This window comes from Schizosaccharomyces pombe (assembly GCF_000002945.2).
Source record: "Schizosaccharomyces pombe strain 972h- genome assembly, chromosome: II".
Taxonomy (NCBI): Eukaryota; Fungi; Ascomycota; class Schizosaccharomycetes; order Schizosaccharomycetales; family Schizosaccharomycetaceae; genus Schizosaccharomyces; species Schizosaccharomyces pombe.
The window spans coordinates 1,106,009-1,126,462 of record NC_003423.3 but is presented as its reverse complement, the minus strand read 5'-3'; the positions used below and the strand labels follow the sequence as shown (position 1 = coordinate 1,126,462).

The 20,454-nt window shown below is 36.6% G+C and overlaps 10 protein-coding genes and 10 long non-coding RNA genes across 20 annotated transcripts, besides 1 other annotated feature; 11 read left to right on the top strand and 9 right to left on the bottom strand.

Moving 5' to 3' along the window:
• The first annotated feature begins 182 nt into the window (after positions 1–182).
• Positions 183–2,030, top strand: set10 (ribosomal lysine methyltransferase Set10). Its single transcript, NM_001021355.3, has one exon. It carries the CDS (start codon positions 376–378, stop codon positions 2,017–2,019), a length of 1,644 nt encoding a protein of 547 aa, NP_595446.1. The 5' UTR covers positions 183–375; the 3' UTR covers positions 2,020–2,030.
• Positions 432–3,664, bottom strand: rid1 (GTPase-binding protein Rid1). Its single transcript, NM_001021354.3, has 4 exons — positions 3,217–3,664; positions 2,931–3,078; positions 2,330–2,862; positions 432–2,280 (listed from the first exon to the last, which is right to left on the bottom strand). Exons 1-4 carry the CDS (start codon positions 3,633–3,635, stop codon positions 2,178–2,180), a joined length of 1,203 nt encoding a protein of 400 aa, NP_595445.2. The 5' UTR covers positions 3,636–3,664; the 3' UTR covers positions 432–2,177.
• SPOM_SPNCRNA.5029 lies at positions 2,525–3,099 on the top strand. The gene has a single exon (NR_194385.1). It is a non-coding gene; the product is annotated as a non-coding RNA (long non-coding RNA).
• Positions 3,665–4,001: 337 nt separating the features above from the next.
• Positions 4,002–5,608, bottom strand: SPOM_SPNCRNA.5028. Its single transcript, NR_194384.1, has one exon. It is a non-coding gene; the product is annotated as a non-coding RNA (long non-coding RNA).
• png2 (chromatin modification family protein Png2) lies at positions 4,502–5,881 on the top strand. The gene is made up of 4 exons (NM_001356122.2): positions 4,502–4,565; positions 4,606–4,677; positions 4,725–5,802; positions 5,859–5,881. Exons 1-3 carry the CDS (start codon positions 4,514–4,516, stop codon positions 5,516–5,518), a joined length of 918 nt encoding a protein of 305 aa, NP_001342766.1. The 5' UTR covers positions 4,502–4,513; the 3' UTR covers positions 5,519–5,802; positions 5,859–5,881.
• Positions 5,793–6,048: an LONG TERMINAL REPEAT.
• Positions 6,049–6,141: 93 nt separating this feature from the next.
• atx1 (Cu chaperone Atx1) lies at positions 6,142–7,076 on the top strand. Its single transcript, NM_001021352.3, has 2 exons — positions 6,142–6,357; positions 6,481–7,076. Exons 1-2 carry the CDS (start codon positions 6,282–6,284, stop codon positions 6,609–6,611), a joined length of 207 nt encoding a protein of 68 aa, NP_595443.1. The 5' UTR covers positions 6,142–6,281; the 3' UTR covers positions 6,612–7,076.
• Positions 6,224–6,475, bottom strand: SPOM_SPNCRNA.5027. The gene has a single exon (NR_194383.1). It is a non-coding gene; the product is annotated as a non-coding RNA (long non-coding RNA).
• On the bottom strand, positions 7,006–7,902 carry rrf1 (translation termination factor Rrf1; the record flags this gene model as incomplete). Its single annotated transcript, NM_001021351.3, has 1 exon — positions 7,006–7,902. One exon carries the CDS (start codon positions 7,900–7,902, stop codon positions 7,168–7,170), a length of 735 nt encoding a protein of 244 aa, NP_595442.1. The 3' UTR covers positions 7,006–7,167.
• SPOM_SPNCRNA.5026 lies at positions 7,224–8,056 on the top strand. Its single transcript, NR_194382.1, has one exon. It is a non-coding gene; the product is annotated as a non-coding RNA (long non-coding RNA).
• Positions 8,057–8,234: 178 nt separating this feature from the next.
• Positions 8,235–13,193, bottom strand: cft1 (mRNA processing protein Cft1). The gene has a single exon (NM_001021350.3). It carries the CDS (start codon positions 13,122–13,124, stop codon positions 8,799–8,801), a length of 4,326 nt encoding a protein of 1,441 aa, NP_595441.1. The 5' UTR covers positions 13,125–13,193; the 3' UTR covers positions 8,235–8,798.
• On the top strand, positions 8,601–10,551 carry SPOM_SPNCRNA.5025. Its single transcript, NR_194381.1, has one exon. It is a non-coding gene; the product is annotated as a non-coding RNA (long non-coding RNA).
• On the top strand, positions 10,876–12,169 carry SPOM_SPNCRNA.5024. Its single transcript, NR_194380.1, has one exon. It is a non-coding gene; the product is annotated as a non-coding RNA (long non-coding RNA).
• On the top strand, positions 12,586–12,892 carry SPOM_SPNCRNA.5023. The gene has a single exon (NR_194379.1). It is a non-coding gene; the product is annotated as a non-coding RNA (long non-coding RNA).
• A 110-nt stretch (positions 13,194–13,303) lies between the features above and the next one.
• Positions 13,304–13,766, bottom strand: pop8 (RNase P and RNase MRP subunit Pop8; the record flags this gene model as incomplete). Its single annotated transcript, NM_001021349.2, has 3 exons — positions 13,676–13,766; positions 13,476–13,634; positions 13,304–13,418 (listed from the first exon to the last, which is right to left on the bottom strand). The coding sequence occupies exons 1-3, from the start codon at positions 13,726–13,728 to the stop codon at positions 13,304–13,306; spliced, it is 327 nt and encodes a 108-aa protein (NP_001018786.1). The 5' UTR covers positions 13,729–13,766.
• A 261-nt stretch (positions 13,767–14,027) lies between these two features.
• Positions 14,028–15,596, bottom strand: erg27 (3-keto sterol reductase). The gene is made up of 3 exons (NM_001021348.3): positions 15,533–15,596; positions 15,047–15,485; positions 14,028–14,998 (listed from the first exon to the last, which is right to left on the bottom strand). Exons 1-3 carry the CDS (start codon positions 15,571–15,573, stop codon positions 14,462–14,464), a joined length of 1,017 nt encoding a protein of 338 aa, NP_595440.1. The 5' UTR covers positions 15,574–15,596; the 3' UTR covers positions 14,028–14,461.
• SPOM_SPNCRNA.1412 lies at positions 14,107–15,566 on the top strand. Its single transcript, NR_150293.1, has one exon. It is a non-coding gene; the product is annotated as a non-coding RNA (long non-coding RNA).
• Positions 15,597–15,864: 268 nt separating the features above from the next.
• Positions 15,865–17,755, bottom strand: dus2 (tRNA dihydrouridine synthase Dus2). The gene is made up of 3 exons (NM_001021347.3): positions 17,567–17,755; positions 16,679–17,328; positions 15,865–16,637 (listed from the first exon to the last, which is right to left on the bottom strand). Exons 1-3 carry the CDS (start codon positions 17,733–17,735, stop codon positions 16,017–16,019), a joined length of 1,440 nt encoding a protein of 479 aa, NP_595439.1. The 5' UTR covers positions 17,736–17,755; the 3' UTR covers positions 15,865–16,016.
• Positions 15,985–17,309, top strand: SPOM_SPNCRNA.5022. The gene has a single exon (NR_194378.1). It is a non-coding gene; the product is annotated as a non-coding RNA (long non-coding RNA).
• On the top strand, positions 17,711–18,004 carry SPOM_SPNCRNA.5021. The gene has a single exon (NR_194377.1). It is a non-coding gene; the product is annotated as a non-coding RNA (long non-coding RNA).
• On the bottom strand, positions 17,952–20,067 carry sks2 (ribosome-associated molecular chaperone Sks2). Its single transcript, NM_001021346.3, has one exon. The coding sequence runs from the start codon at positions 20,005–20,007 to the stop codon at positions 18,166–18,168; it is 1,842 nt and encodes a 613-aa protein (NP_595438.1). The 5' UTR covers positions 20,008–20,067; the 3' UTR covers positions 17,952–18,165.
• Positions 20,068–20,454: the final 387 nt, after the last annotated feature.

Genomic DNA, 20,454 nt, shown 5'->3' with positions numbered 1-20,454 from the left:
CGCTTTCCTGTAGTCTAATTATGAGTATAAAGACTTCAAATTGTTATCAATTGCAAATTACTACAAGCGTTTTAAACTAATTAGCATCGATACAGTTTTTTGTAACAATACAAATGGCGGTTATCCGCATTAAAAACTGTGGGAGAAACACCCAAATGCGGTTTCAGGGTATTTCAATCCTTACCTTTGAGCAATAGGCGAAGCCAGGCGGCACTCTGCTACCACTTTTTAATTTTATGGTATAATTTATCTTCCACTTTTCTTTTGTCTGTTTTCATTTTTAAAAAGCAAAAATCAGTTTTGATGGTTTGATTATTGGAATTTTACAATTTTTTTTTTTTTCTAATTTACTTCTTTTATACGAACGCTACTTTAATGGAGAAATTACTACACGAAGCCTTGCAAAATGGCTGCAAGCTTCATAAATCTGTCGAATTTATCCAAAGTCGAGACGATAACGCTTGTTTTGGTAGTTATATTGCTGTTGCACAAAACGATATAGCACCTGATCAATTACTTATATCCTGCCCTTTTGAGTATGCAATAACATATAACAAGGCGAAAGAGGAATTAAAAAAATTGAATCCAAATTTTGAGAGTTGCAATCCTCATATAACACTTTGTACATTTTTAGCATTGGAGAGCTTGAAGGGTATACAAAGTAAGTGGTACGGGTACATTGAGTATCTACCTAAAACATTCAACACCCCTCTTTATTTTAACGAAAATGATAACGCCTTTTTGATATCCACAAATGCGTACTCTGCTGCTCAGGAGCGTTTGCATATCTGGAAGCATGAGTATCAAGAAGCATTAAGTTTGCACCCATCTCCTACAGAAAGATTTACCTTCGATTTGTATATATGGTCTGCCACTGTTTTCTCATCTAGATGTTTTTCATCCAATCTAATATATAAGGATTCAGAGTCTACTCCCATTCTTCTTCCTCTCATTGACAGTCTGAATCATAAACCAAAGCAGCCAATTTTGTGGAATAGTGATTTTCAAGATGAAAAATCTGTTCAATTAATTTCCCAAGAGTTGGTTGCAAAAGGCAACCAGCTGTTTAATAATTACGGTCCAAAGGGCAACGAAGAGTTACTAATGGGCTATGGGTTTTGCTTACCTGATAACCCATTTGATACAGTGACTTTAAAAGTAGCTATTCATCCAGATTTACCGCATAAAGATCAAAAAGCTGCCATTCTTGAGAATGATTGCCAATTTCAGTTGAGCAATTTAGTATTTTTTTTGCCAAAGTCCCCAGATAAGGAAATTTTTCAAAAGATTCTTCAATGTTTAGCAGTTGTAACTGCCTCTTCTCTTGAACTTCGAAAATTGACAGCGCATTTGTTGACGGGTGATCTAGCTTCTTATGTCCCTTCTTTACGAGGCCAGATTAAGTCCTTGGAAGTTTTACTTATGTACATCGACTCTAGAGCTGACCTTTTGTTAAAATCAAATCCGCAAGTATCTCCGACCTCTGAAAGGCAGGTTTGGGCCAAAATTTATCGCGATAGTCAGATTAATATTCTTCAAGACTCCATCACTTATGTCAAAAATTATATGGAAGAATCACTCCAAAAAACTTACAAACCTCTTCCAAACCTTTTGCAATATCTCATCCTTAATTCGATATCTATTTTCCTCTTGCAACATCCTTTGTTTGCACCACTTTCGCATGCCATTGAGAGTCTCTATGGTTCAACCGATGCTGAAGCATTGGTCGCTACAGATGAGCAGGATATTTTAATGATATTGATTTGTGTATATTGTTTATCTATTTCTGAAAAATTACCTTTCTCAATTAGTATGCTTGTGGAAGGGTATCCAGCCGTTGCTAATCCAGAAGGTGTTGAAGTCTTTGAAATCTTGGATGAAATGTTTTTTCAACAATTTACAAACGTATTTGGGGAATCCAAGCATTTTAATAAAGAAAATGTTTCTTGGGCATTGCAATTGGTAAATGACGAAAGTCTCGACTTTTCTGGATTTACCTTTATTATTGCCCATAATTGATAAATAAAAATTAAGCGATTAATATATAATGTACGATGAGTATTCCAATATTGGGTTAGGTAAAGTAGATGACAAGACGTATTTTGATAAATGATTAAGGTGTTTAGTGTCTTTTATATACATAGGATGATTGTAGTGCATAGAAAATTAGGGTAAAGTTAGGTTGATCCAGTTTGCACAAGTTTGTATGGCCAATCATCAATTTTAGCAGCCACTATCCATTCACGAAGGGCTTCATGTAGCTTCTTATGGAATTTTTGACTAGATTTGTAAGTGCCTGCTTATATAAATATTGAAAAAAATTGCTTACCTGCTCTTTCGAAACCGTAACCCCATGATTCTTTCTAATCCACTTAGCTGGAGTTCCAAACGTTTTCTTTGACGTTTCTCTAAAGGTAAGCCTTCGAGTAATTCATTAATAAGATGGATGTGAGCTGCAACATAGCTGGTGGCTTCGGTTTCTATACCACCAATAAACCCCAATGGAGCCTCGTACACTTGATTATATTGTTTCTCCAAATCAATGACATTAGAATCGTGGTTCCACACCCAGAAGACATTACGGCTAACATCTTCAAGTTCGATAATCCAACGGCGAAAAGGTCGATCAACTCGAACGTTTTTTAAGAATTCAACCTCTTCATCCTTATCGTCTTTAATAGAAAACAAGGAAAAAACTTGCATTGCACCTTCTTCTTTGTCGAGATGAGCTTTGTAAAAGGAGTGAACTATTTGAACGAGTACTTCCCTTACGACAAAATCACATGGCTGTTTCTTTGAAAGCAAAAGGGAAATCAATCGCTCGACATTATAAGTGGATTGAGATAAACATTCCAATCCGCGCTAGGAAAAACGTTAGCAATTGTCAAAGGCAATGAAGACATAGGTCTAAATGTATATCACATGCATACCTGAACAGTGCACATGGCTTTAACGCAAAGTAAAAGTTGCTCCAGTATAGAATCGTGCAGTTCCTCTCTCCATTCAAGGCGAGAGATTTTGTCGATTGTACAAAATACTACACCGAAACCGCCGTTGTGTATAAACTTCTCTACCCATCTGTATTGCAGTTAGTATGAAAAACCTCAAAATAAACGAATGATTTATCATTCAATCAAAACAATAGTAGTGCCAAAAAAAAAGATAATTTAAGCATCACCACTTTGATTCACGTAGCTGCACAAAATGTAAACATACATTACTTGCTCGTTTCTGAGAAGTAGAGCTAATTTGTGTATGATAGATTCATCGATTGAGTCAATTTTTGTATTTACAATATACGAAATAAAGTCGTCAGGTTGCTCGTAACATGGTTTTTTACGCATCCAAGCAATTAATTTATTTCGCTTTTTCTGGTCTTTTTGCTGTAAACTGGACACGATTTCCATTTTAATTCCTTCATTAAGGGAAAGTAAACTCTTTGAGGCCTCTGAAGAAAGAACTTGAGGCTTGATTAAATCTTCAAAACATTGTGGCATTTCATCTTCAGAAGGGGTTGAAGGAGTCTGAAAGCTCAAGCTATCCTCTCGATCAGAAGAATTAACGCTTTCAGAGAGCCCATCAGAGCTCAAAGAGCGAGCACCTAAAAGCCGTTTTACTGAACGTAGAGAATTCATAATGTGTGTAAGGAATAGTCGTGTGGTATATTTACATAGAAATGGGAGGGCTGGTATATATTAAAATGGCACGCTGACGCGTCCGAGGAACAAGCCACAGGAACATGAAACGGACAATATCGGGAATTAATTCAATAATTAGGCTAATACGCGGAACGGTTGTTCCAATTTTTAATATGTACAATACTAAGCTATGGCCCTAGACTTAGGGAAGGAAAATAGCACATGAATGTTCGAAAAAAAAAAAGAGAAAGCTTCCGTTATTTAATAAACCATACTATTTACGCCTATCATTATTTTCATTAATAGCTATACATAGTAAATCCAACTTGCAAAATTTTGAGATTACGCGTGTTGAGTTAATGTTTGATATTGGTATATACACTATCGTATGTAAGTCAAATGAGAAGAATGGAAAAATAAGAATGTATTGAGCTTTAAGATATAGTAAATCTCGGTCTATTTTGGGTAAGAATTTTAATATGTACTTCTCAATTATCTGGAATTCACTGAAGGTTGTGAAAAGGAAAAATATTTCGGACATCCAAAATTTGCTATTATAATGAAGGTGCAACTAACTGAGTAGTAGAACCGATATCTAAAATAAATTGATTATTTGGAAATGTATGGTTAAACAAGAAGGCTCATATTACCTGAACTAACATAATGTCGTTAAAAATTACAGTTCAAAGCAGTGCTGAAATTATACTAGAATTCTGGTACATTAAAACGCGTCGCTTATAATAGAATCACTTCTTTCTATCAATAGATTAAACATACAATTTTGCTATTTCACGTAGGGATGTAGTAAAGTGAGAGAAGTAGGTGGGACATACATTTCCTACTCAGCACAACGTAACGTGCTTAGTGTCAATATCATGGGGACGAGTGGAATTGAAATATTTGCAGCTTTAAATGATTTCACAGATGGTAAGAGGCGAAAATAAACACATTGATTAACATTTTACAGCCATTGTTTCAGTCCCTGAATCAGTATGTGGAAAATTCACGAGTTTGAAAGAGATCGATGCACAAGTACGAGGTAAGTGAAATATATATTTTTAAAACGTGTGGTTAACAAAATCTTAGATATCCGTCAAAATGTCATACAGGAAATTGGTGTGGTTCTAAAAAACGAGAAAAATGACGAATTGTCAGGAGAAGAAAGATGTGAGCGATTACAAAAGACACTAAAAGAGATACTTCCATATTCTGATTCAAAGATTTGTTTGGCCACAGACGCAATGAATAATATCAAGAGTTGTATCGACCGTTTGGATGCTGGGTTTGAATATGTTGAATTGGAGATTCCCCAACAATTGAGATTGGGATATCCAGACGATCGAGCTTTAATGAATTATCATTCTACTGTGACTCCTCAAACTTCTGAAAGGAGACGGGAAACCCGTCGGCATCAAAATAACCAGCATTCCCAGCAATATTCCTCTCAGGAACGGTCGTCTTCATATAACAACTTTGAAGACGCTTCATCGCCGCAATCTTCTTATCACACCCCTACAAAGCGTCGAAAAAATGCTGTTCCTAGAAAATCATCATCACCTCCATTATCGAGTACAAAGCATGCGCCGCAATCTACGGAGAGGCGACCAGTGCGGAGATCAGAATCTCGTTTAAAACAGACAAATGGGGAACCACTTGTCAAACACGACACATTAGATTCAAGTGATATCAGCCGTGAAGGTGAGCAACTTTACTGTTACTGTCAACAAGTTTCCTATGGACAAATGATTGGATGTGATAACGAAAATTGTAAAAGAGAATGGTTCCATTTACCTTGCGTTGGTCTAGTAGAACCACCGAAGGGGATCTGGTATTGTAAAGAATGTGAAGAGTTAGCAAAATCATCTGAAAGTCGTCAATGAGCCGGGATCCTTTTTATTTTCTTTCACCTTCTTTTTATTGTTAATTTCTCAGTGTTTGACATCGTTATGAAACATCCATTACCACTGCTTGCATTGCTCTTGTTTACTGAATCAATTAAACTAACGACAACATTTCTATACCTCATAAAACCCTTATAACGATTTTTATGGTTTCGTTAAAGGATACAACCATCAGCTACGTATCTCGGTATACTATTTAATGATATGTAAAACTACGGTGTGTTTTGTTTGCAATCTACAAAAAGCGGATGCAATATGTATGAGTAAGTAATATTATAATTATTTTTATTAGAAATTTGTTAGTAACTAGTCATTGAAGTAAGGAAGCAATTTTAGGCGCAAACTTTATTAAATTTTTTCTTTGAATTTGTTTTGTTAGCTTACATACTTGTTAATAAATGGAAATTCCTTCATGCATGTTTCAAAAGCGAATTTAAATAGTATTCAAAGTAATGACAAATAGTGATACACAACATAGTGTATCATAGCTTAGTGCATTATTACTGACACACATCTATAGCAAATATATCTCTCTCGTTATTTTTTTAAGGATACCTCCTTGCATTACGTCTAAATGCTTTTACTAATGGATTTTCCAACTTATCGTTTCCCTCCTTCTCATCTAAAGTAATTCTTAAAATTGGGATTTTCTTGAATTTTAAATACTGTTTTTATTTGTGTTACAAAAAAGTTAATTAACAGTTTCTTGTCCAAATCTCGTTGAATTTTTGATCATCTGATAATGAAGTACCAATTTAACGTTGCTATGGCTTGTGATGGCTGCAAAAATGCCATCGATCGCGTTTTAACTCGTCTGGGTGCGTTTTAAAAAAAGTCATTTTTTAAGTATTTAGATTTACATTTATATAAGTATTTGTTATATATGGTTTTTCAGGAATTTTGTTGATGAATCTGTGTACTAATTAAGTAATGTCGAGTAGGTGTTGAAGACAAATCCATTTCGGTCGAAAAACAAGAGGTTATCGTTACCACAGACAAACCATATGAGCTCGTAGAACAAACGATTAAAAAAACTGGAAAGGAAGTTCGCAGCGGTAAAGTCCTAGAGTAGAGCATGGCAAAAATTACGACTTTAATCATATCTGATCGGTTCTCTCAAAAATATGCTCTTGACTTTTTTGTTGTCGCCTTATTGTTAAGATTTATATATACGACTAGACGAGGCTATTTGTTTTGTAGGATACAGCGTACTGCTTGAGCCTTTGGTGTTATTTTCCTCCAATAAATTGTGATAAACTTATAGACGTTTTCCGGTTCATTTCAATTGTCTTGGTAAGTTGAACCCCGCTTTACATGCCGTTTGTAATATTTATTGTGATCATTGTTTATTATCAGACTGCACTTTCAGTCATTTTGTTGCTATTTTTTGACTTAGGAGTTTTCACTTATTTTTTTTATTTTATTTTATACATTACATAGGCACCTCCAATTCAGGCAATAACTGTTTTCTCGGTAAATAATAGATTCACATTCATTTTAGCTACCTCTAATTGAGTTTACTCAACAATTTTGTTCGGTATATCGAAAACATAATGTAGTCGTGTTTATAAAATTACTATGAAATGAATATACATCACAAAGAGATATTAAATCTGGCGTAATTGAGATTATATTACCTTTTTCAAAGCTGATTTCAAACCGCTATCAAGCAAATTGATGGCATTTTTAAAAGCTGTTTGCATTTCCGCTTCTGCTTTATAACAATCATCGGACGTCCAAGCTTTACTTTTCTTATTTTTTGCAATCTCTTTTTTTAATTCAGTTCGCATTGCAGACAGCTGTTCTCGACTATCTTTTGCGTATCCTTCTAATACTTTGGCCAACTGCTGCCGACTTTCTAAAGTGGTTCGTTGTGGCTTCACCTCAATTGTTGATGCATTCAGCTTATTAGCTACAAACGGGTATCTGCTATCTTCAATTGCTTTTAGGATGTTTTTTATGTCAACGTCTTCAAATGGACGAATAATAATTTGCTGAGAACCTTTCTGACTAACAGCTGCAATTTCTCGAAGCAGACGACTAGGAGTAGGAGCTTTTATGCTTTTGGATGGTATGAAAAGTGCTTCTAGTTGAGTGAAATTTCCTTGACTCGGTAAAACAACTGCCTCTTGAAATCGTTTAGCCAACTTTTCGTGAACCAATTGCATTTTTGCTTCAAAGCTTTTCAACATTTTATTAAATGAATTAGCAAATTCTGGATCGTGATCATGCTTAACATCTTTATCCTTAGCTTTTTTATGCAAAATTCCACCATTATGAAATGCACATCTGGGCGACAGTATAGAAGTGTGGAACCGTTGTGAATCTTGAAACAACGTTGCTTTGCTAATAATCCGAAACATTAAAAAAAGAGAGACTGATGGATATGAGAAAAGCAATGACTAACTGATTCTTTTCACCAATTTACTACGTGATGCAGATTTACCTTATGCGTATTTGAATAACGGAGATGAAGGTATTGAAATATACAGGACAATACATTGCACTGTGTTATTAGCTACACGGTATGTTAAGGTCTTTTTATGAATACCAAATTACTACGTTGATTTTTCATGCTATCCATATATAATATTATGTAGGTGCGTTTACTGTAATACTTATTGATGTCTTATGTAAATAAAATATTGTATAGTATAATAATTTCGATGAAATAACCTAGCTTAATTAAATGATGCACGTATGTTCAATTGATCTATTTTATTAATAATTTTGATCATTTATACAAGTTAACAATTTTGTTTGTATATACACGATAATTGTCAGAATTATCGCATATTGCTATCCTGGGAGATAAACACATAGAGGAATAATAATAGGTAATGAAATGCATAAAAGCGTTTGCTAACCTATTCACAGGTTGAATGAAATTGAAAATTCCCAAGCCGTTGACCGTATATGAATTTGGTATTTATATATAAGGATCCTAGCCTGTAAAAATGATCAGTGGTTAACATACCTTGTACTCATCATATCCTTGTCAACAAACATGTATATACAAAGTATAGGATGCTTTTATACTAATGTTAAGTAAATTACTCTTTTACCAAATCATATGGTACGTCAATCTTCGCGAGAAAATGAGCTTCAAACACTAATAATGAAAGCATCCTTTTACAATATTTGCATTATTACTTTTGCCATCATTTATGTTGTTTTTGTTAAGTGCATCCTGCTATAGATCATGGTATCCTTTAGTTTCAAAAATATGCAAAAAAAATTTTTAAATAACTACGCCCAATTACATATAACTTAAAGCTTCATCCAACTCTACCAGATCATTCATAATAGTGGATACTGGAACACCACATTTATGAGCCATCTCATGTCGATGAGCAACTGACATATATGTAAAGTAATCGATGAGCATACCATCGAGAATTCGTCGAGTTGGATTAGTCAAGTTGGATGGGGAGGTGATGAGACGATAGGACTTGGGATTTAGGCCGCCTATCGTATTAACACGGTTGGCAAGGTAGTTCTGGATAATGTTCAAACGACGATACACCCGATCAGAAATCGGAACCAGCATTTGAAGTCCACCATCACTATTTACCATTACACAAGAGAAGTCATCTCCCGTATCATAACCATACTCGGCATTTTGATGCTTTTTTTCTTTTGGCAATATCGTCATAGCAGTAATTACATTTCCTATATGGAAATCTCCACGTGTTACAAGTCTTTCACCAGAATGAGATTCGGGATTTTCAGGATCATATGCAAGTAATCTTAAGTTTCCAGATGTATCGGCCACTACAAAGTATAAATTCTCACCTTGCACAAGAAAATCTGCAGCAGATACGTTGAGCGCTTCTTGACCTTTAGAAAATAAAGTCATTCTGTATGGCTCTTCGGCAAAACCGACAAACGTTACGTTTTGTCGGACATCGCCAAACAATAACAAATTTCGCAAACATTTAGCAGACAATGTATAACTCCCAAGGTCAATAAAAGAAACGCCAACCAAATGGTCTTCGTCTTCCAAAGCACGTACAATTACTTTTTGGCCTTGACCACTCAACAAATACCCATCAACTTCGCATACCACCGCGACTGTACCCTTAATTTCCTCTCTAGTCACTAATTTCAATTTATGACGAGTTTCTGGTCGCCCGGGTTGAGGCACGACATCAATAATTTCAAATAAATATGTAGATCCGCGAACAGCAATATCTTCACCTTTGGTGATAGAGGTCCCTACAGCGATATATGGCTTCCTCAGTTTAGTTGTTTCAGAAACTTCAAGGTTAACCAAAGCAACCGATAAGGGAATCTCAAATTGTTGAAATTCATAACTATCTATAACAGTCCACGTTAAGGGGGAAACAAGGTCAAGCGAACCGGTGTTGGCCATTGGAAGATAATCATTGTCATCAGTAATCGCATAAGGCTCGTTTCCATCCTCGTCAGTTACTTTAAACTCAATCGGTACGGCACTTCCAACAGCATAAACCATTTTTGTAGGATGATAGGCTATTCCATTGATTTGTTTTCCTAAAGAAACTTTCTTGTAAGGCCATTTATTGTCGTATTCAAAATCTTCTTGAAATTTGCAAATGCGAATAAATGAGTTTTCATCTACATATATATAACCCTGTGGCGCATGGTGTGCATGAAAAGGTGCAACAGATAAAATTGGTATGTTGGAGGATATAGGAAAGAACTTGGCATTTGAGTGAAGAGTACTCAAAATTAAAAAGGGTTTCCGCCCAGTTACAAAAACTGCGGAGTGATTGCCTACTACTTCTAAAGCTGTCATTTTTAAATGATCAACAGAGCTTGAAGCCTTTTTCTCCATTGTAGATTCTGCATCTCTGGGAGTCCCAACATTTGCTTGGAATTCCCTTGTCATTGTTTCTTGTGGTACTTTAGCAAAAGCTAACAAATTTTTATGCTTATCAGTGTTAGAATATAAGAATGCTTTGTAGACTGTAATCTCGTTTAGTCTTGACCTGAGAAATAAATGTGGCTCCTTGAAATCATCACCTAAATCTGCTACAAGTAATTCAACAAGTTCTTGACTGGATTCTTTGTTAAAATAGGTCCTCTCTGATTCCATCCCATTAAATAATGTAGGTGGTAAATCGAAAACATCGCACTCCATTAAAAGGGAAAAATCTGCCAAGTTGTAAACTTTTAATTTACCTTCATCAGTCAAAGCAAATAATATTGGATGTTTTTCCAGAGACTCCTGATCTAAATTACTAACATTTTTTTCAGTGACGATGGTGTTGTCAACCTCAGGAACATCATCAGCACTTACTGACTGATCATACCCCATTTGATCATTATTACTTGTTTTATGGTTAGGTTGAATATCCAAATCTGTCTCAGAAGCTGAATCATTCATTCCATTGGCTATTTGACCCTTGGCGTTAAGGGTTTCGTTATAGGTAAAAAGCTTTGCAAAAAGTGCAGAACTATCAGGGGAAACTAAAGAAGCTGTCTTAACATCCGAAAGTCTATTTTGTAAATCCGTTTTGATCAGCCTTTGGGATTTTAAATCCATTTTGTAAAGAGCGATTCCACCACCCAAAAAGACAACGATTATACAAGGATCACAAATGCTTGTTGAGACGACTATTTGTTTTTTGCTAAAATTAAAAAGTTGAGTAAGACGTAAATTTGAGTCGTATACACGCAGGCTAGTAGGACATATCTGAACCATACGCATACCGGAAAGCAAAGAGCCGACATTAAGTGTCTTCGAGTCCTTAGAAAAGTCAGAATGCTGTACCTCATCAAAGGTTTCACCTGCCAAAAATATAAACGACTCCTTCTCTTTAGAAAGTACAAGATAAGTTTCTAACTCGGGATTTGAGTATTGAGCTTGTATTCTGCTTTTCATATTTCGTAGCTTTCCTGAAATACTAACGGTCCATAGTGCTTCACAGCCGTCAAATTGAAATTCACCGGCTATTAATGGAAATATGTTTCGCCGAAAAACAACAAGACCGCCAGCACCGTCAGCTCCTGCTGTACCTACCAATTCCAGAGGTCCATGGTTGTCTTGAGGGAAATAGGAGTACGATCCTGCCTTTCCAACGGCAAAGTCAGTAATTGGACCAATATTTGTCAATACATCACATATTTCTAGACGTAGCGGGCCGTTTTCATAAGCAATCTTCCTTTTAGAACCCACGGATTCATCTGTTTCATAAATATCAAGCATATCATCCATTTCAGCATCGTTCGTTCCATAAAGAGTATCGTCTCCTTCATCCAATCTTACCTCCTCATTAGTAGTACGCCGAGACCAACGAAGCAAATAACTGTCAGTAGTCTGGCTACCTAAGAAAACAAGATTTTCGCCAGCAGGCACTGCACAAGTGATTCCTGATTTAAGAAAGTCATCATTAATTTCTAAATCCAAAGCTTGTAATGACAGTCCTTTGACTGATTTACCATCAAGTAAAAAATCTAGATAAAAAAATTGACCGGACGTGTGCACCAATACGACAAAGGGAGTTTCAGTCTTACTACTTGTTAAGGGAATGGCAATAGTCCCCTCTAGTTCCAGGTTAAAATCAGACTGGTCTTGAAGTGGGAAATCAGTACACTTTGAGTAGTAAGAATTTACGCCGATACCGACAGTCCGGCCAGCGGAATCAACATATATAAGCTCATTTCCACCCAACAATAAAGAACCTCCAAGAGGCGTAGGTATTGAAACCGATGCGTAGATATCGTAGGGAAGTGATTGAATGGTAGTAATAACGGCACTAGCGCGTTGCTCTAAGTCTAAAGTTACCAATGAAAAGAGAACGGTATCCTTTCTTAATGGTAAAGTAACGGTAGAAGTCTGTTCGGGACTATATAGAATGGCTAGTGTAGGCTCGCGATATCCGTATAGAAATTTAACGTCAAGAATTCGTGAAATACTAGCATCCAGTTGAGAAGAAGCTAAGACAAAGGAGGGTTTGTAGGCATAAGATGAAGAAATTTTAGAATTTTCTATAGCAGCCTCTTCCATATCCAAATCTTCGTTAGCTGGATATGGAATAATAGCCATCATATCAGTTAAAAATCGTAATAGGCAACAGTCGGAATCCGGATCCACCAAGAGCTGTGTAGGGGTATGAGAGGAGCATATATTTGAAGATTTGACATCTTCATAATAGTGAAGACTATTAGTTACGAAGCTCTGACTTTGCATATCCCATTCCAACGTAGATACTTTTGCATAGTCGGTAAGCATAATTAACAAATCACACCCATTACTTCCCTTTCCCTTCAAAGCCGATATTTCCGTTATAGTCCCGAAGACTTTAACTTGAGAAACGAGTCTAAGAACGTAGGTAGTTTGTTCATTGGTACGTATGAGATGCATATTTGTCTCCATGAACGCCTGACTTTCATCGATTATGCTGGTGGAGAATTCATTCTGCAAGGAATCATCTAATGGGAAACTGGATTCATCTTTTTGAATCTTTTCAATCTCAAAAAGGTGTAAAGAATTCACTTTACTTACCACTAGGTTATTAGATACAAGAGAAGTAAATTGGCCTTGGACAGCATTTTTTATAACTGTAGAGTCCACTAGGTCTTGAAATATGGTTGACATAAAGCAAATACCACATTAAATGTGCCTTTCAACTGGGACGTTGAGCTTCTGGAAAGGATGAGGTAGAGTAAGGAGTTGGACGCGTCCAAATACAGTGTACAAAATCTACAAGTAGGTTTTAAAAGCAATTCATTTTAAATAACTAGTAATTTACATAATAATAATACAATCCTTTTTACTTATGAAAAAGGAACCGCTTGACAAGGAAAGTCTGAAGCGTGTAATACCATAAGTCTTATTTGTTCAGGTTCGCGAACATAGGATCCGAGTGCCACAAGGACTTTCTTTTTATCCCTATTATTATTGTTCAGTAAGTAAAATAGCACATTACAATTACAGTAGTTGACATACTCTTTATGGCACCTTAGATACAAAAATTTTGATTGTCGATGCAAAAAATCAATAGGAATTGCAGACCCAAATATTCCAAATGACTGATTTAGAGCTAATGTGATGAGATGTCGTAAAGAAATATCGTCTATTTCATCTATAGGGGTAGTACCTCCAACCCTAAGTATGTCAGTGAAACAAATTATCCCAGACTTCCTTACACTTCAAGTATTATATATGACCATTCGCTTTTTAAACGTTGATGAAGTACCATGGCCTCTTTTTAACTCAAAAGGAAGGCAGATCGTGTCTGGTGAAAGTTGTATAGAGAAGTAAACTTCTGAGTAAGTACGATACCAACACGTTTAAGGATGCATTTGCTGCAGTTCCTGTGGAATCTACAAGCTCGTAATTATCATACTAAAATTATCGTACCATCACATAAACTGTTATGTGAAGGCTAATCTTCGAATAATTGAGGTACTGTTTAATTATGTTTCCTGTTTTCATGCCTGTAGAAAGCAAACAGCTGAACAAAATGAGGAAGCCTTCAATTCGAAGTGTAATATTAGAAAAATTTAATAACTTGAATTATTGCTATTTTTCATAATTTAATTTTGCTGGTTGATAAAATATATCCAGATACACAATTTACGAAATGCGGTCTTATAGCTAGCATGAGACAAAGACGGCAACTCGCGGAATTCTTCATATAAACTTTTCCGAGTCCGAGGTTCTAATAAATTCGTATGTTTGTATTAACTAAATTGAGACATAAACTATATTCCAGACTTGGTTAAAATCCCCTTATCTATTCATTTTGTCAAGATATCTATACCGATTGTAGCAAAATTTGATAAAAGCAATTTTCAAAATGTTTTACTGAGAATGCAATGAATCAGGGATTGTTCTTTCATAACTCCCCTCGTCTCGTGCACTTTAAAATTAACTGGTACTCCAGATTTTTATCAAGGCCTCCGCGCAAGAGAATATGTAAATGTTTCCCTTTACGAAACCAGCTTCTTTTTCCATTCCTGGTAAAGTTTTGTCATATATTCTAAAGCTTTCTCTTGCTCTGAAGGCAAAATTAATTCCACAGGAGTAGAGAGGACTCTTTCATGACCAAAACGAGTCACGGCTGCTCCCCACTTGATAGATTGATCTTCTTTGGTAGCATGTAAAGCAGTCCAAAGAAAAGCAAAAGCAGCAACGTATGGAGAAATTGTATGCCAAGGACTTCCAAGTAAGCGACAAATATAGAAACCGAGCTTTGCACACATAACCAATATAGGACCGAGGAAAGTTTCATACATGTTAGTAGTACATAGTCCGGGATGGACAAGGTATTGTTCAAAAGGGAGTCCCTTTTCAAGTTCTGCATAGTGTAACACATCTAACAAACGCTTTGAAGATTGATAGGGTTGCTCGCCGTGAAAACATTGTAGGTCTTCAAAATCAAGGGATTTTTTTTCTGCTACTAAACTGCTTGTAAGGACTACCTTTGTTGACGAACGGAGCACTTTTAGTTCGGCCAGGCGATTTTTCTTATGTAAATTAGTACTAACATACGGAATTAAGGTGAAAAAACTTACCAAATAAAAATGACCAAAAACATTACTTTCAAATATGTAACCGAGGGAGTCATTGCTCACACGTCCAGCAGTCTCTTTGTAAAAGGTTGGATGCGTCAGTGCCTGGATAGGGTTGATCAAAGTAGAAAAGATAGCCTTTAGCCATTGAATACCTTCCAGGTCCCAAGCACCAGCATTTAGGTAAACAAAATCTAATTTAGGGAATCTAGTAGCGATATCTTGCACCGCAGCTTCCACTGATGCCATATTCGACAAGTCTAACAAAACGTATTCCAACCGTATTTTCCTATCGGGAAAGAATTCTTTCAATCTTCTACAGGCATCTTCTGCCTTTTCACGACTCCTGCATGTAAGAATTACCGTGAATACTTCGGGTTCATCTTGCAAACGCGGTTGGTAGAACTGCAAAAGACGCGTAGCTATTCCAAAACCAAGACCACTGTAATCATTAACTGTGTTGCTCTAGATATCTTAATAATATTTTACCTGTTGGAGCCGGTAATTAAGGCATATTTACGAAAACTCATTGTTAGGGCTTTACAATGGTAGTAGTAAAAATCGTTTGATATCTACCCTGGTCAGCTATGTAGTATACGTTCGAAATTACACGTCGAAGTATTTAGCTACTTTATCTTCTTTCAAAAAATTTATTAATAAATTGGTAGAAAAAATATCATTCAAAATTCAATTAACCATAAGTATTTCTGTACTAGCTTGTATTTGATCGTCATTCAATTTAATATAACAAAGCTCTCAAAACACTCTGTTTCCTAAATAATAGCAATTAAATTTTTGGATTCAACTCAATAATAATTCTAATAAAAAATGCTTTTTTCATTTATGGGAGACGATAGAATCCATGCTTCAACTTTACCAAAGCAGCGAAAAGATATAAGAATAATTTTCATTAACCAAACATGCTCAGTAAGTACTTCAAAACTATACAAAAACTTTTTAACTACACGAAAAACTAAACGACTTGAGCTTTCTCTTCTAAATCCTTTATCCTTTCTTGAATTATATCCAATGCATGTTTGCTTTGCATTGACTTATTTTCACATTCCACTACAGCTTCATTCGTATTGGAATTGATCGGCAAACGAATAGTTATTTTTTGATCGCATACAGCCTCATTCATAATAGATTCGTCTTTTTCCATGCATATGACCAGATGAGCACTAGCGATTGCAGAAGCTAGGTTATCAGCTGAAATTAAAGAAAGTGCAATTCCGTGGCACAAAAACTTCTCATGAATATCGTCTAGCTGCTTGCAAATATCTTCCTCTTCACTTACTGCAAAGATTTTTGTGAAATGAAGCCTACTTAGTTGCTTTAAAATATTGGACGCTAATAAAGACTCCAAAAAACTGGGCAAATCTACAAAAGATATAACCAATGATTTTTCTTTTTCTAAAGTAGGGCAGACCGATGAAGCATCCGAATGCTTGTATTCGATCTCAAATGCCTTCTTCAAGTCTTCATAAGTTTTAGCAGTCTGAGCGAGTTGTCGAACATTTTTCCGAAATGAACCCTGCATGATTTGATTTAAACAATATTTAGTATTCCCAAAATTATTATCAACCTCAAGAGCCTATCAACAATTAGTAATGAATAAACAAGCAAAGTACAAACCATTTTCAAAAACTCCTCGGCAACCTTAAAACTAGAAAGTGGGCCCTCTATTCGAAAACAGGATACGTTCCTTTCAGCAGCTCTGGCGATAAGCACACCGTCGACTCCATATTTCTCAATAACATCCAATCCATCATTATAGCTTAAGACATCCCCATTTACTAAGATCGAAACATCTTTATTTCGACAGACGCCTACAATTTCCGATAAATAACTACGATCTGCAGGCTCAGTATTTCGCATTGGAGTTGTACGGCAATGAACAGTGATTGCTCGAACTCCTGTATCGCATATGCGCTCTACCAATTTTAGGGTATCTTCTTTTGTCTCTAATAAACGAATTTTACAACTTATGGAAATTTTGTAAGGCTTCCCGATCTCATTCACTAGAGCATCGAGAATACTGACTAGACGATCTTGATTTTTCAAAAGGCCAGCTCCCATTCCAGCATGTACAGAAAAATGTTTGGGGCAACCACAGTTTAAGTCAATGCCTGCAACATCATTAGCTACAAGTTTTGCTGCTTCCACTGCAAGTTCTGGGGATGCACTTCCGAGTTGAAAAATCAATCGATTAGCTTCAAGCGGATGCACACGAAACAACACCTTATTGCTAGGTGGTTTAACAAAATCGATGCAATTGATCCTATCTATTTTAAATTGAGTCAATAATAACTGAATAAAATAACACAATTAGGAAGAAGAAATTTGTTTTTCAATTAAATAAATGTCAAAAAATGTAATTACACGAGTTAATAAAAAAAATAATTCATCAAATATAGTATTGAAAAACGAAAGTGCATGGGTGAACAATGTAATTACACGAGCAACCAATATCGATTTAATCCTCATCTTTCTTCTAAAATTGTAATTCATACTAACACATACCATTTACGACTCTTTCTACAGGTGTTCCACTCAGAAGAGCTTTATCCACAATTTCTGGCCCCCATACTAGATTAGCGCCATATCGAAGTGCTAATAACCTCATGGGAAGTTCCCCAATCCTAACCATGGGAGCTAGACATACTTTATTGCTATAATTTAGCAGACCCATGACAAGAAGGGAGGTTAATCGAAAGGAAAACTCTGTGAGCTTAGAAAATTGCAAGCAACTTAAGCGTGGCCAACAGGGTAATTGTCACCACCAAATTTTCTGCTCAAACAGAAAACCTTCCGTACATATAGAAAACACTCAAAAGTCATCTTTGCGAAGCTAAGGGCTACTATTTTAAAAGCGATTCTCAATCAAATTCTACTTACTTCTACAGCGTGTTATTCGGACACAATTAACGATTCTCTTATTTAAGTATCAAACCTATCCCAGCCTTGAGGCACTCAAATTATGCTGCCTTTCAAATTACAAATAAACGTACATATCCGAGTAATAATTACATTTTGGTAGTCCTAGATAATGTATCTATATGATATCAATAATTGCATATGAACAAATCCTTCGAAAGCTTAATTCATGTTGTTTAGCTTATCTAACGAAGGGATGCAAAGGCCTTTTGAACGGTACGCTTAAGACGAAGCTCAGCCTTACGGAGAGCATCAGTGTTAGTGTCCTCAAGTTCTAATTGAGACATGCACTCAGCCAATTGGGCTTCAATCTTAGACTTGTCACCACGCTTCAATTTCATCATGACATTGGGCTCAGAGATGGTAGTCTCAATGTTAGAAATGTAAGATTCGAGTTGGCTCTTAGCCTCTAATTTCTTGGCGAAATCCTTGTCTTGTTGCTTGAACTTGTCAGCGTTTTCAATCATCTCTTGAATCTTAGTGGAAGAAAGATGACCAACAGAGTTGGTGATTTCAATGTGAGCAGAGCGACCAGTGGTCTTTTCAACAGCGGTAACCTTCAAGATACCATTGGCATCCAACTCGAAAGTAGCTTCCAACTCAGCTTGACCACGGGGCATAGGAGGGATACCAGTAAGTTGGAACTCACCAAGAGGTTCGTTTTCAGCACAGTTGACACGTTCACCTTGGTAAACAGGGAAAGTAACGGTGGTTTGGTTGTCAGCAACAGTGGTGAAAGTACGCTTCTTGATGGTAGGAATGGGAGTATTGCGAGGGCAAACAACACCGAAAACATTACCTTCCATGGCAACACCCAAGGAAAGGGGGACAACATCCAACAAAAGCAAATCTTGAGTTTTGTCAGAGTCAGCCTTGTTGGTGAGGACAGCGGCTTGAACAGCAGCACCGTAGGCGACAGCCTCATCGGGGTTGATAGACTTGTTCAAAGCACGGCCATCAAAGAAATCAGAAACGAGTCTTTGAACCTTGGGAATACGGGTGGAACCACCGACAAGGACAATGTCGTGAACATCAGCCTTAGGGACCTTGGAGTCCTTCAAGACCTTAGCGACTGGATCAATGGTAGCCTTGAATGTGGTAGCGTTGATGTCCTCGAAACGAGCACGGGTAATGCTAGAAGAGAAGTCGATACCGTTGGAAAGAGAGTCGACCTCAACGGTGGTTTGAGTAACAGAAGACAAGGCACGCTTAGCACGCTCACAAGCAGAGCGAAGACGACGAAGAGCACGAGGATCGTCAGAGATGTCAATCTTTTGCTTGCGCTTGAATTCTTGAATAAAGTGCTCGACCAAAGCGTTATCAAAATCTTCACCACCCAAGTGAGTGTCACCAGCGGTAGCCAAAACTTCAAAGACACCACCTTGAATCTTCAAAAGAGAAACATCAAAAGTACCACCACCAAGATCGAAAATCAAGACGTTTTTGGGCTTGTCGGACTTGGCATCAAGACCGTAAGCAATAGCAGCAGCGGTGGGCTCGTTGATGATACGAAGAACGTTAAGGCCAGCGATGGCACCAGCATCCTTAGTAGCAGCACGTTGAGAGTCAGAGAAGTAGGCGGGGACGGTAATGACAGCCTTCTCGACACGCTTGTTCAACTTAGCTTCGGAAATCTCCTTCATCTTAGTCAAAACCATAGCGGAAATTTCTTGAGCAGTAAATTGCTTTTTCTCGCCCAAATAGTTAACCTCAATGGTAGGGATACCATTGTTGTCAATAACCTTAAAGGGCCAGTGCTTAATATCCTTTTGAGTCTCAGGGTCTTCGTAACGACGACCAATAAGACGCTTGGCGTCAAAAACGGTGTTACGAGGGTTCATAGCAGCCTGGTTCTTGGCGGCATCACCGACTAAACGCTCAGTTTCGGTGAAAGCGACAAATGAGGGAGTGGTACGTGCACCTTGGTCATTGGGGATAATCTCAACATTGGCGGTTTCCCATACAGCAACGCAAGAGTAGGTAGTACCCAAGTCGATACCAATAGCACCTTCATAAACTTCACTCATTTTCAAGCAACAAGAAGTTAAAACTGACCCTCGATTTTTTTGAGAGAAGTAGGTTATTGTGAAGATTTTTTTTGTGAGTCACAAGTATATAACAGTATCAGCAGTCACAAATAATATACATATATTTTTTTCATATTTCTTTTCTGCTATTGTATTTTATTATTTAATATATTTATTTTTCCATATACTGTATTTTCGGTCGAAATATGGATCCCGCAAATTTTCCCGATTTTTGTTTAACCCGCGATCAAGCAGGTGACTTTCAAAGGCAATTGTGTCAAACATAAAATTTCCGCTGCCCAAAAGAATTTTTCAGATTTAGGGTGGTAAATTTTTTTTCGTAAATTGTTAAATAAAGAATGACTTTACACATCATTAAATGATTTATTTTTGATTTTTTGGTTTCACTATGGCTCAAATAATGCTCTTTTGTACTACTTTAATTTT